The 13,198-nt window shown below is 48.6% G+C and overlaps 4 protein-coding genes across 4 annotated transcripts; 3 read left to right on the top strand and 1 right to left on the bottom strand.

Annotated features, from left to right (window-relative positions):
* Positions 1–291: 291 nt before the first annotated feature.
* UA08_03098 (hypothetical protein) lies at positions 292–2,005 on the top strand (the record flags this gene model as incomplete). The annotated part of the gene is made up of 3 exons (XM_020265621.1): positions 292–1,679; positions 1,764–1,908; positions 1,970–2,005. 3 exons carry the CDS (start codon positions 292–294, stop codon positions 2,003–2,005), a joined length of 1,569 nt encoding a protein of 522 aa, XP_020121239.1.
* Positions 2,006–2,075: 70 nt separating this feature from the next.
* Positions 2,076–6,484, bottom strand: UA08_03097 (hypothetical protein; the record flags this gene model as incomplete). The annotated part of the gene is made up of 9 exons (XM_020265610.1): positions 2,076–2,915; positions 2,972–3,912; positions 3,978–4,138; positions 4,219–4,299; positions 4,672–5,403; positions 5,466–5,961; positions 6,023–6,102; positions 6,193–6,239; positions 6,299–6,484. 9 exons carry the CDS (start codon positions 6,482–6,484, stop codon positions 2,076–2,078), a joined length of 3,564 nt encoding a protein of 1,187 aa, XP_020121240.1.
* Positions 6,485–7,155: 671 nt separating this feature from the next.
* Positions 7,156–8,866, top strand: UA08_03096 (hypothetical protein; the record flags this gene model as incomplete). Its single annotated transcript, XM_020265599.1, has 2 exons — positions 7,156–7,240; positions 7,296–8,866. The coding sequence occupies 2 exons, from the start codon at positions 7,156–7,158 to the stop codon at positions 8,864–8,866; spliced, it is 1,656 nt and encodes a 551-aa protein (XP_020121241.1).
* Positions 8,867–10,997: 2,131 nt separating this feature from the next.
* UA08_03095 (hypothetical protein) lies at positions 10,998–12,317 on the top strand (the record flags this gene model as incomplete). Its single annotated transcript, XM_020265588.1, has 2 exons — positions 10,998–11,519; positions 11,583–12,317. The coding sequence occupies 2 exons, from the start codon at positions 10,998–11,000 to the stop codon at positions 12,315–12,317; spliced, it is 1,257 nt and encodes a 418-aa protein (XP_020121242.1).
* Positions 12,318–13,198: the final 881 nt, after the last annotated feature.

The following is a 13,198-nucleotide window of genomic DNA, read 5'->3' as shown; positions in this document are numbered from 1 at the left end:
TTCGCAGGGAGTTGCCGCATTCGATATTACTGATGTTCTTGTCACTGATACAACATGCGATGTTGCCATGATAGACTCATTCCACATTGTATCAGCATCCTCAATTCCAATGCCACCCTCGCTCGCACCTGCTAGATGCCGGGTTCTTCTGCGCTGTCACTACTAATTTCTTTACGCCCCAGAAATTAGTAATTACATGTCTCGCTGGCATCAGAGAGAAAGATAAATATTTGGTCGCCCTTCTCCTGCTGTGCTCTTCGTCAACTCACGGACGAGTGGTATCCCAGTACAATGCTCGCATCATACTATATCATCGCCGGTTTGCTGGCGTCTGTCATTTTCTATAAGCTATGTCACTCGCTTTTCATCAGCCCTCTGGCAAAAATACCAGGACCAAAGGCTTTTGCCCTAACTAGCTGGAGGCTCGCATACGAAGACTACAATGGTACGCGGACACGCACCATCCATGCATTGCATCAAAAATACGGCCCGGTTGTGCGAATCGGGCCTAACGAGGTCTCCTGCAACAGCATTTCCGCTCTGAAGTCCGTCTATGGCGCAGGAAGTGGCTTTGAGAGGACCAGCTTTTACCACATGTTTGAAGTCTATGGGCGAAAGAACATGTTTTCATTCCCGACGGTCAAGGCTCATGGCGAGCGAAAGAAGATGTTCGCTCATGCCTACGCCAAGTCTGCCGTCATGAACAAGGAAAATGCGTCCCTGATCGAGAGAAAAGTCAGGTTGTACATGGAACTGTTGGGACGAGAAGAAGAGAAAGAAGAAGGATCGACTAGCGAGATCTTCTCCTCCTTGCATTACTTCTCCCTGGACACCATCACCGAGTTTCTCTACGGCCGGTTTGGCAAGACCGCGTGTCTCGAGGGTCGGGCAGAGGATCGTGCCCTGATTCAAGACATCTCCGATCATGCTCGCCGCAAACTGGCCTGGTTTGCCGTCCATCTGCCTGCTTTTACGCAATGGCTCTACTCGAGGACGGGGATCATGCGTGAAATTGCTCGACACTTCTATCCTATGCAGACGCCGACTACCTACTCCGGTATCCGGGCTCATGCGCTCAAGGCTTGTAAAACATTTGGCAGCTGCGCTGCCAAAGGCACGACCAGCGAAGAGACAAGCCTGATCTCAAAGCTATGGCGACACCATATGACCCAGAAAAACGGCGGCATTGACGACCTGGACATTGCATCGGAATGTGCCGACCATCTACTCGCCGGCATCGATACTACAAGCGACACCCTGATGTTTCTGATCTGGTCCCTATCTCGACGGGAGCATCGTGACTTCCAAAAGAGGCTTATACAAGAAGTCCGCGATATGTCTACTGAGAGCATCAATTCTGATGGTGTCCCCATGGTAGACAAAACCGACAATCTGCCATATGTAGACGCGGTCATCAAGGAAACACTTCGCCTATTCGCCCCCTTACCAGGATCCGAGCCACGCTCACTCTCGCAATCGTCGACAATTGATGGCTATGCCATCCCAGCTCGCACCGTAGTCTCCATTTCGCCATATACCCTCCATCGCAACCCAGATGTGTTTCCGGACCCGTTCAAATTCAACCCCGAACGCTGGCTCAACTCGTCCCAGAACCTGGCCCAGATGAAAAAATGTTTCTGGGCGTTTTCGAGTGGAGGGAGAATGTGCATCGGGATACAGTAAGGATTTCTACTTTCCCCCTTCTCCCCCCTAACTTTCATCCTCTCAATAGTATGTAATATGCTTACTTTACCATCTCATAGTCTTGCCATGGCCGAGATGACTACACTGGTAGCTGCGATATACCGCAAGTATACGACGACAGCTGTTGCTGGGTTTGACACTTTATCGCCGGGCATCACAAGTCGATATGAGGTGTTTTACGACGAAGGTTGTAGTGGTGTACGGGTAAGTCTGATCCAATGAACTGATTTCAATTCTGTCTACATTTCACTTACAAGGCTTACAGGAACATGAATGCCGGATTGAGTTCAAACGTCAATGATGAGTTGGGCATTAAATAATCATTATAGAAATTCATAAATGGAACTATAATATCCAATAATTAACAATCATCATATTGGTAATATCAATTTCCCCGTCTGCCGGAGTGCATCTCGCCAGTCCGTCATATCCTCGTTTGCATCCATGATAGCCCAGATCTGCTGAATAATTTGCCATTGCCTTCTGAAGTTCCCGATCCCATATCCCTGTATTCGGGTCCACCATTCGATCCATGGCTCTCGGTCCGTTGCTTCGCAGGAGGCAATGAAAGCCGGCCACGACATTGGTGCAGTCCGTTTATTTGCACCAATGTAATCTTCCTTTAGATTCTCGGCCTGGGTGAGGTTGACCCAGATCGAGCGGACTCTACTTTGTATGTTGATAGAGTTGTTGTGGCTGGGTATTGTGCGATGGTAAAAGATCAAGACGGCCGCATGGAAGGCGCGCGCTTGACAGTGTACGATCTCCAGATTTGTCTGCTGATCCGATGTTATGAGATAAAACGACTCTGAATCGATGTGCCATGTCAAAAGCTCATCTCGCAGGATTTCACACTCATGAACAAGGTCGGGGGGTGTCGGTCGCCCTTTATAGAAGGCGAGGTGCTGGGCGATATCGCACGTCTTCCATAGAAGGATGCCTAAAATTGGGGTGACGCCGTAAATATACTCGACACTTCTATCGTTGCTAAGAAAACGTAGCGGACTCGACAATAGGGTTTCCCTCGATTTCCACGGGAGCGGCTCGACATCATGCGATGTAGTCCGAGCAAGAAGGGTGAGAACATTGCAGATACTCTGCACCTGGTTATTTGCATCACTAGGCATGGTGATAGAATGAGGCAACTGACGCAACTGTTTACAGCCGTTCAAATGGACTGGGAAGTCGGACGCATCTTCTTCGACCATAGTCTAGGAGTCCAGTGAGCAATAGACAACGAGAATCAAGGTGGGACAAGACTACATACGTCAATTGTAACTAAAGCAAGCATTGCTGTTAGATATACAGTATATAGCTGTGGATTGGTAACCTGAATGGGGATAGAGTTTAGAGCCTGAAGGGCTTTGATTCGATGTCGAATACCAAGTGTATGGAAAATAGGAGAGGCATTAGAGGAGGTGTTGGTAGCGTTGTGAAGGTGAAAAGCAGCTGATGAGAGTAGACTGTGGAATAGGGAAATCGAAGCGCAAGAAGCGGATGTAGAAGTTTGCGCAAGAAAGAGATCTGGGCATCCTTGGAGCGCAGAGGGGAAGTAGATTGTTTTCCACGGGTTGCGTGGGTGTAAAACTGGCTGAAGCAAGTCAGCCACATGGTTCATGTAGTGATGCAAGAGGATAGACGTGTAATGGTCCTGAAACAGGGGCATCGAAAGTTCGCGGTTGTGTGGAAAAAGTAGGCGCCGTCGTTTGGCGCGGGGTTGTGGAACAGAAACTTGTAGATTTGCGTCTTCTTCCTCCTCTTCTCGTTCTTCTGTTTCTTGTCTTTCGTGTACTACACTCCAATGAGGATGGACCTCACGATCCAGCAAGGATGGTGATTGGCTAATTGGGCTCAAGGCAGCTTGAGGCCGATCTGTAGTGCGATGATTGTTTAACATGGCCCGTTCTCGGGGGGGGAAAGGCAATTCGTTATCCAGAAATGCAGTGACGTCCTCACTTGGTGCAATTTCAGAATAGCGATCTTCTCGCAGACCAGTTGGTTCTATGTTCTGAGCGAGATGGTCATCCGGCTTCCCGCTATCTGTTAGGGTATCTGGGTGGCTGAGAGGAGCGGGACTGAGCTTGGCGCTAAACATGGAAAACGGGCCCATAGTGACAGTACTAGGCTCAGATGGATTTGAAACCGCATCAAGCCTGGATAAGATGCGAGAAATATCGTCATCCGATAGGCTGGCCAGATTGGGCTGATCTAACGGGGTAGGTTAATCTTCCATTGGCAAAATTGATAGTATAGCAATACATCGTAACACGCACCTGGGTGGATCTTCCTACGCCGAGACCGCTCACCAGCGGGCTTTTGCTTCTCGTCCGTGACCCAGCACAAAGTGACCGCGTAGCCGGCACACGCTAGCCCGGCGTGCTCACAGACCCGACAGCCATCTGCCTGGCGCTCGTCACATTTGACCTTGCGCGACCTACACGTCCAGCAGCTATATGGGACATCGCTTTGTCAGTCGAGCTATACTTTCGAGGTAGAATCCCGGGGAATGCCTACCCGGTGAATGTGACGGACTTCAGCTTGTTGGACAGCCGTTCGCGTGGAATGGAAGAGCGGGGACTCGGAAGACTGCTCATGCTTGAAATCAGTGATCAATCGATCAGAATTACCGTCACGATAATGGCAATTCTCCTGAGCGGCGGACAACGGCCCCTCTAAGACTGGCTTGCGGTGTGGTTCAACTTATCGACAGGAACAAATTGATGGACGAGCAGAGAAAATGGGAACCGCAAGGGGAAGGAGCCAGCGAGGCACCGCTGATAAGGAGATAAGCGCACCACGTCATGTGATTCTTGATTGCACGTGAGTTTGTCATAAAATTTAACACTCTTTTGGCAGTATTTTACATTTTTAAATTACAGCGGGTAGCGTGCAAATTCCGCATTTGCATCTGCCCGCAGGCACCCCTGTCCAGTACGGCTGACATCTGATCCAAGCATCCAGAATTACTCGTGGGCCACATCCACCCCCGGCCCAATATAGTTCTTTCGGCCATGCACAAACCACCACAGGGCCACCAAGGCACTCAAGCCAGTCACTATCACACAGGTGTAGTTCATTGACTCGGCGGACACGGGCATGGTATACGGGAAGCAGAAAACCACTATGGTAACGACAATATATGCGCAGGCAACAGCGTTGACCGCAGCCCCGTACCGGCCCAAAGAGAAGGGCCCTGGGCGAAGATACTTGCGTCCCGAAAGCATATGGGGCAATATCGCCAGCAGATAGGAAATGGTCGTTAGCACGGCGTACGAGCCAATGAAAGCGTTGAACGCAGTAAGAGATCCGACGTAGATTGCCCCAATGCATGTCATGAAGATGCCACATGCCAACGTGGAGTAAAATGGGCTGCCCCATGTGCGGCTAACTGCACCAATGTGACGAGAGAACGGGGTCGCATCGCCCCGGCCAAGCGCGTAGAATGTCCTCCCAGTCGTGATATAGCAGCCTACGGTTGCGCATAAAATCGGGCAGATACTCACTACCAGGAGGCCCACGGAGCCTGCTTTAGATCCCGTTGCCTGTAAGTAGATATCCCCCAAGGGGCAGATTGAGTCTCCGTTGATGATGGCAGACAGGTCATTGGTTGCGTAGAAGATAGCAACAAGGTAGCAAAACCCCGTGATGAGCCCCATTATCACCTGGCAGGCCAAAGCTTTGGGGATACTCCTACGCGCGCTAATGCAAGTGGTGTTAATAGCCAAAACGATCTTCGGATCTCGCGGTAACGTATGACATACTCTGGAATTTCTTCGGCAATGTGCGTAACACAGTCGATGGCACCTATCGCAAAGGCGCCGTTCAACATTCCTGAAATGAATACGAATCCTGTACTGGAATAACCCGTCAAGTTATTCCACTCTTTCCAGATTACGGCGTTCGAGGCATAGCCGGAGCCCGTTTGACTGGGCATGACGGCACATACAATCACCGCAATAAGGAAGCCTGCCATGATCAAAAAAGATCCCAGCCGACTAATGAACGAAAGCGCACGTTGAGCAAACATGACTGTGAAGCAGCAGCCCCACGAAATGATAAGATAGCAGATGTAGATCTGCCAACGCTCTGGGACGAAGTCTGGGTGGTAGAGGCCGTAAGCGTACACGATCATGTTGGAGAGCATGACACAGTTACTCGCGACGGCGAACGCCCAAGCTAGGCCATTCAACCACCCTGCAAACCAGCCGCAGATTCTGCCATATCGGGGCCCGGCCGTGATAGTAGCCCATTGGTAGACTGCAAGCAAGGTCAATTCTCAAAGACTTAGATCATATCATCTCGGTCATTTTATGCGTACCTCCTCCGGAAGACGGGACTGCCGAGGCCAGTTCGGCGATGGATGCTCCGATGAAGCCGTAGAAGATTGACACAACAATACTACGCGAGATATTAATGAATCGAACGGTGGAAACATATCATTTTCCGTGGTAGCAGAGGAGATCGAAGTGCAAGGAAGAAAGCACGTACAACTCATAAATAACTCCGGGAGAGCCGCCGTTGTAAAGAGAAGCAACCTGCACGATCCGATATCAGCGTACGGCTCAGGGGTTTGATGGGCTAGCATAATACTTACAATGCCACCGCCTAGAACAGCCCAAGAGTTTCCGGTGGTGACACCAGTGGCACACGCACTTATAAGGCCGAAGCTCTGCTCCAGCACTGGGGTGTGACTGGCGACACTCACTTCGATCTCGCTGCCATTTGACCTCTGATGGGGGCTGGAAGATTCCAGGTCGCCCTCTTTTGTCTTCAAAGTCATGCTGAGGATAGATTCAGAGTAACAATAGCTCTTTGGCGATGTTGATACCTAGGTAGATTGTAGCTGTTGCTGGTGGTATAGGCAGTTTGTGCCTGCCACGATACCCCCAATATATATAGTCAACCACCATTTAGGGGGTGCTCTTATCTGTCAAGGAAAAACGTTCTTACACATCATTCTAGAGATAGTTACTGAGCCAGCCTGATGACAATAATAGCGTTTCGTCACTATAGATATCAGTCTTTCAACTGATAGCACTCGCTGGCAGTTGCCCTTCTCGCTGGCGAGTTTTATCGAACAGATTATCATCCCGAATTTGACACTAACGACTAGAAGTATGTAGAAGTGGGAACCGGGATATACCAACTAGAGTGCGTACAGAAATGTAAATTTCATGGGAAATAATCCATATCTAGTCAGCCAGCCATATCATAGCATGCAATGCGCGTACATGTTCATGGCTGCGTATCAGTTACAAAATACACGCTGTGACGGGGCCCATATTATATTACCGCTAGTCCGAGAGCGGCATTAGCGTTGATATCGCTGGCGACTGCCTTTTTGATTTTCATCTTTTTATCGAGAGACTTCTCTCTGGATTGGCATAAATAGGCCCGACTACTGTCAATGGAACTGTTGTGATACAAGAATCGATCTCTGCCTGATTCAATATGTCGTTCTATCTCGCGAATCAACATATCCTTATAGAAGGACCCCAAAAAGCCTCTGTTGAAGATTTACGGGCTGAATTCTCTAGTAAGCTTGACATTTTCTTCTACATTTGGAGACTTCAAATGCTCACAACGCACAGAGGCTTGCGGCGCCGATAGTGTTGTTGTGATAAAGAAGATATCGGAGAATCACAGCGGTAGTAATGACCTGGCTGAAATTACCCGCGAAGTTGGGTCAGCCTTCGTCGCTCTGAACGATGAAATCGATGTATTCGTCATTGATTCTCGATCTCATGCACCGTATGGCAAGGACCCTATCTGGGAAGTGCCTCTCAGCGAGTGGGATCTCAAAGACAACGCCCAACCCGCCCTACGCGGAGTGTTGTCTTCAATCAAATCTTTTCTTCAGCACCAAGTTCAAAAGTCCAAGTCCCAAGAGGGAGCAGCCACTCTTAAGCCTTTTTCTATCGTGATTCTAGGTTACCGAGAGGCCTTCGGAGGCTCCCTGGACGAAGTCATCTTGAAGTTGCAACGGGACATCTCCTGGATTCACACCAATTCCTTTGTTAGTTTCATCGACCTCCCGCAACCTGCGAGCGAAGTACGTGCGGAGGCGATTTTAGCAGCAGTTGGTATGCTGTTATCAACTAAGCCTAGCAGTGGTATCGTGTCTCTGAACTCCATCTTGGCAACGTACAAGGCCAAGGCCGGGTCTGATTATAGCTCTCGTCCTGATGTCGAGGAAAACACCCAAATCTCCATCCCAACCTCACTCAGCGCAAAGAAACCAAAGGTCAAGATTGCCCTGTCGTTTGATTTTGACGCACTATCTGCATTCCTGGGAACGGGGGACCACCCGGACAATAACATGTCTGACTACAGCACGGGCATCTTTGCCGGGCGTATTGGTGGTCGCCGATTGCTGCGCATGCTAAAGAAACACCAGGTAGCTGACAAGGTTACTTGGTTTATCCCTGGGCACACGATGGAGACATTTGAATCGACAGTTAAGGAAATTGTTGAATCAGGAGCGGAGATTGGTCTGCATGGCTATGCCCACGAGGGCGCCTACCAGATGACACTAGAACAGGAGAGGGATGTGTTGCAGAAATGCATGGAAGTGTCACTGCGGCTTACTGGCAAGAAAGTACGTGGTTACCGGGCCCCCATGTACCAACTGCGTGAGACGACAATTGGGTTATTGAAGGAGTTTGGATTTCTATACGATTCGTCCCTCAACCATCATGACTCGCAGCCATATTTTACCCCGACCGACCCGCCTGTCCAGAGAATTGACTTTGAAAAGCCGGCTAGTAGCTGGATGCGCCCTACAGCACTTGCCCCAATGAACACACCTTCAGGCCCTCCCCTTGTGGAAATCCCAACCGGCTGGAATAATGAGGATATGATGGCGCTCCAATACTTTCCACACTTACATAACAGTCACGGGCATGTTGACGTCCGTGTTGTTGAGCAGAGATGGAAGGATATCTTCCTCTGGCTGTGGGAGAACGCCGAAGCTGAAAGCCCCGACGGCACTTTTATATTCCCGCTTTTGATGCATCCCGACACAAGTGGAATGGCTCATGTTGCAGCCATGGTAGATCGTTTTGTTGGCTGGCTCCGCAGCTGGGGCGATTCGGTCGAGTTCCATACTTGCGCGAGTATTGCTCAAGACTGGCTAGATAAGGAAAGAGTGCAGATAGATTGAACAGTACATTTTATAGCTGACAATTCAATTCCATGTACTTAAATGAATCAAAATCTTGTCACTCGCCCAAATATGTATGGTCCTTCTCTTCACTAAACACGATAACGTGGCCACGGTTGCCCTAACATGTTGGCAGCTGCAACACCTTGGCGCACATCAGTGAACTCAGTATAGGCATGAAGACGCGTTATTTGAAAATTTAAACTTGGTACTAAATGGATCAGAATTATTCTTAATCAGTGCCAGCATATTTAAGGAACTTCAATATGGTGAATGCAAAGAGTTGGCTGGTCGCTGTAAGTCATGGCTCTGCCCTATTATGCCGAGGTACTGTTGCCTCATAATTCTACTCATAGCAGTATACTTAGCGTTATTCCCGACGCATGACCCGTGCACCAAAACACGGTCCTCAAAATTAAAATGGAACAGCATCTATTCCAGCAAATGGTTAAAAAAAAGTAGAGCACCAATGCTTCTATTGTTCTTGTTAACTCATGACACTTGGGAGTATAGCTTCCATGACCTTGAATGAATTTATTGAGTTGATGCTTTTCTTCACGAAGAAAAAGGGGATTAACACCACTACCTTATCTGGAGAACTAAAGTTCTGCAAAATATGGCGAGATTTGACTTCAGGATGGTCAAAGGTCTGCTCTCTACCAATATGTCAGGCCCTCATCATTGGAAATGAAGCTCGGGAAGCCCTTCGCCAGTGCTTTGCCTCGAGTAATCCGATAATCTATGTCGTCAAAAATAAAAGAACGGCTTTCTGTTGCAATGGTATTCTTCAAAAGTCTGAGAAACTTTTATTAGTCATGCTCCGACTTTGAAGTTCATAACCTGGCCGAAAGTAGATCATACGCAACGGAGGCTGAAGAATAGATAAGTGAAGCGAAGCTATCTATTCATTACATCTGTGAATCCTACGCTGTCTTCATGTAGTAAGAAAACTCTGTACTGAACTCATCGTATGCATTCTGAATCCGGAAGCAACATCCATTTTACGTTATTTAGCAATTTACTCAACTATTAGAACAAAAGTCTATTAACAAAGTCAGTAGTCAGGTATGACCTGCGTGGAAAGTATATAATCTTATCGAAGTGAAGCGGATCAACCAACCTGGACTTCCGATGTTAATATTTGTCATTTCCCGCGCCGCCGCAGGGCACAGATGTCGCTAGGTACAACTTTATATTTGATATAGACTCATAGTAGATGCACATGTTGGAATATAGTTCAGGCAAGCCTACCAAGTACTTACTCCTTTGGGGCTAGGCCCTGAGCCGGTTACTCCTAGAAGTTAGCCGACTCCAGGGCACAACACCGTCAACACCAAGAGTTTCCAACAGCCTTGTCAGGGAAAGCTTCCCTGAACTAACTTTGAAAGAGAGGGGGTTTAAGTCAATGGCAGAAATAATTAGTGGAGCAGCACGGTGTCGTTATGGAGACGGGGATCCGAGGCAGCGGTAGACTTGGACGCCAAGAAGAGTCAAAGCCACGCTGAATACCAGTAACAGAAGCCCCAAAGGAGAAATCGTGGATGTTAGGGTTTAGTGCAAACATTGATATACGGGGAGCGGGATCTGGTTCCTCGACTTGCATCTCGCGCACGAGCATCTTCGCCTCGGTTGTTGGATTGCAGACCGAGATGTCGAATCATGAATCATGCAGCTGCCTCACGGATCAAAACCCTATTAGTATTCTGAGAACCCGACTCGCTGAGAAATAGGGGTTCAGCACACCAATAACAATCGACTGCCCATTGAATAAAGTGTACAGTCCCCGTATCATCAAGCCACTTTTACACGGAGACCCGAGAAAACATTCCAAAAATTGGCCATCGCGTTAGCGACAAGCGGGGAGCATAAGGATGTTGATATTCCGGTCATGTAAACATGATCGGCATCTGCTCAATGCCTAGCTGGGACCGGAAAGTACATAAGGGAACAACTTTGCTCTCGGAATACGACAGTCTTGGTTGAGTGAAACTAGTTTATTTTCTACTTTTCATGTCCAAATTCCTCCTGTAAATGTGACATCGGATGAGAATTAGTTGGCTAATTTTGCTCAGACCCTGCGTTTATGTTGGGCGAGAGTGGAAATACAAGGCACCAGTTAGCGCGGTCAACAATGAAGGATGGCATCGACCCCGAGTGGCAAGAGCTTGTATTCGATCCAGCCCAGAAAGGACGTTTCCTAGGTGTTGGCCTAATCGCCTGTGTATCTGTCGTCGCCACAGGCTGTTTACTCGGTTTCCTGACCTACCGGATGATCTTCTGGCGACGTTATTATACGCGGCCGCTCGCAGAGAATCAATACGTCGTTCTGATCTACAACCTGCTCTTGGCCGATCTCCAGCAAGCCATCGCCTTTCTGATTTATCTCGTTTGGGTGGATCGTGGCAGGTCACAGTATTATACCGCGGCTTGCTACTTGCAAGGCTGGTTCATCCAAACAGCTGATCCCGGTAGTGGTCTCTTTATCCTGGGAATCGCCAGCCATACTGCTGCCGTCATTCTTCGGGGGCGCCAGCTTCCGTATGGCGTCTTCTGCGGCTGCATTATTGCTCTTTGGATGTTTATTCTGATGCTTGGATCTATACCAGTTGGGATGTGGGGAAAGAATGTGTTTGTCGTCTCCGAGGCTGGTTGGGTACGTACTCGTCTTCATTATTAGGTTCAGCTCACTCGTGCTCACAGAATCAACTTTGATTAGTGCTGGCTCAGTCCTGCACACGAGGATGAGCGACTTTGGGGTCACTACTTTTGGATTTTCATCGCTGAATTCGGAACCATCGTCCTTTATGGCCTCATGACTATCTACCTTCGTCGCCGTATGCAACAATCCTCGGCTGCAATGCAAACCCAGCAAGAATCGCTGCGCCGCCTCAACCGCGTAGTTATTTACATGGTGATATACCCTGTTGTCTACGTTATTCTGTCACTACCCCTCGCCGCCGGTCGTATGGCAGTTAGTCGCGGCGTCGTGCCCAGTAAAACGTATTTTGCTGTAGCCGGTTCGTTCATGGCTCTGTCCGGCGCTGTGGACGTGATTGTTTATACCATCACACGTCGTCATCTACTTCTCGATAGCGACGGAAGTATCCCGACCAAGCCATATTCAAATCAGCGCAACGAGTCTAGGATCCCGGGAACAAGTATTTCAACGATCATAGCTGCAGGGAAGGGGAACAAACACAAACAAGGGAAATTTGGCTCGCGGTTCCGCACGACAGAATCCTATCAGATGGACACGATCGACTCGCACGGTGAACGCGATCTGTCAACGGATGACATTGTTTCGAAGATGGATAGGGAGTATGATCTGATGCATCAAGGGGTTTACCAAGAAACGACGATCGAGATTGTGCATGAGCCGGCAGTCGGAGATAGGTCTGAGGCATTAATGTCGGCGACGAGGAAAACTAAGAGGAATAGCGGTGGCTTATGAACATAAAGAATTGATGCGGCGGATTCCATTGAGTTACGCTCTCGTCTCGCAGTTGTAAGCCAACTGTCAGCGAAATCCCTTCGCGTTTTAGATAAATATTGGATTTATTATGAACAGAGTACGAAACATCTTGCAAACACGGAGTGGATATCTGAAATTTCAGCCATTGTACTGAATGATTTTAGTCACTCGTGGTATAGTCTCAATGCGATAAACGGAGGAAGGGTTTACACCCATTTCATTTTCTCCTATTGCAGAAATCTCCACTCCGAGCAGCCCCAGGTAGCTTCGTAGGTCGCTTGTTACCTTAGCCACTTGATCTCTACACGATCTGTGTGTGTTCACACCGTCGGAAATGTTCTAAAAAGCTGTCTTGCGCATATACTTTGTCTCGAGCATCGAATGCCCAGTTCTCGGCCCGACTGCCGATAATGCCCTTTTCGAGAGCAAGTTGACAGCCGGCACATGAGATCCCATCTTCGACTTTTCCACTTTGCTTATTGTAGTAAGGGAGTGCACATGCTCCCATAAAATTGGATTTCTGCTTTCGTTCCGAGTCTACTTGCTGGGTTTCTGGCACTGCGTGCGGTTGCCCTCTGCAAGTCAAAATAGCTTGGTGAAGAGAAACGACCATAATGCGGGATTTGTGTACCGATTCCTGCATCGAATATATTCTAGGTAAAGACTTGAACGGCTTCAATTGCTCTAATTCCCCTTTGATTAAATGGAATTGCTTCCGGACCGACGCAGGGGGTTCGCACCTGGGTTACCGGAGCCTCCTGAAGGCATTTCAAACAGCATCGCTTCCAAGCTAGAAGGGACATGAATCCACCAAATTCGCGGCAAAGGTTACAAGGCTTCGTGCATAGTGCACTGTAAAA

The sequence above is a fragment of the Talaromyces atroroseus genome, assembly GCF_001907595.1.
Source record: "Talaromyces atroroseus strain IBT 11181 chromosome Unknown scaffold_3, whole genome shotgun sequence".
In the NCBI taxonomy this organism is placed as follows: domain Eukaryota; kingdom Fungi; phylum Ascomycota; class Eurotiomycetes; order Eurotiales; family Trichocomaceae; genus Talaromyces; species Talaromyces atroroseus.
The sequence above is the reverse complement of the archived record's forward strand: the minus strand, read 5'-3'. Positions and strand labels throughout refer to the sequence as shown.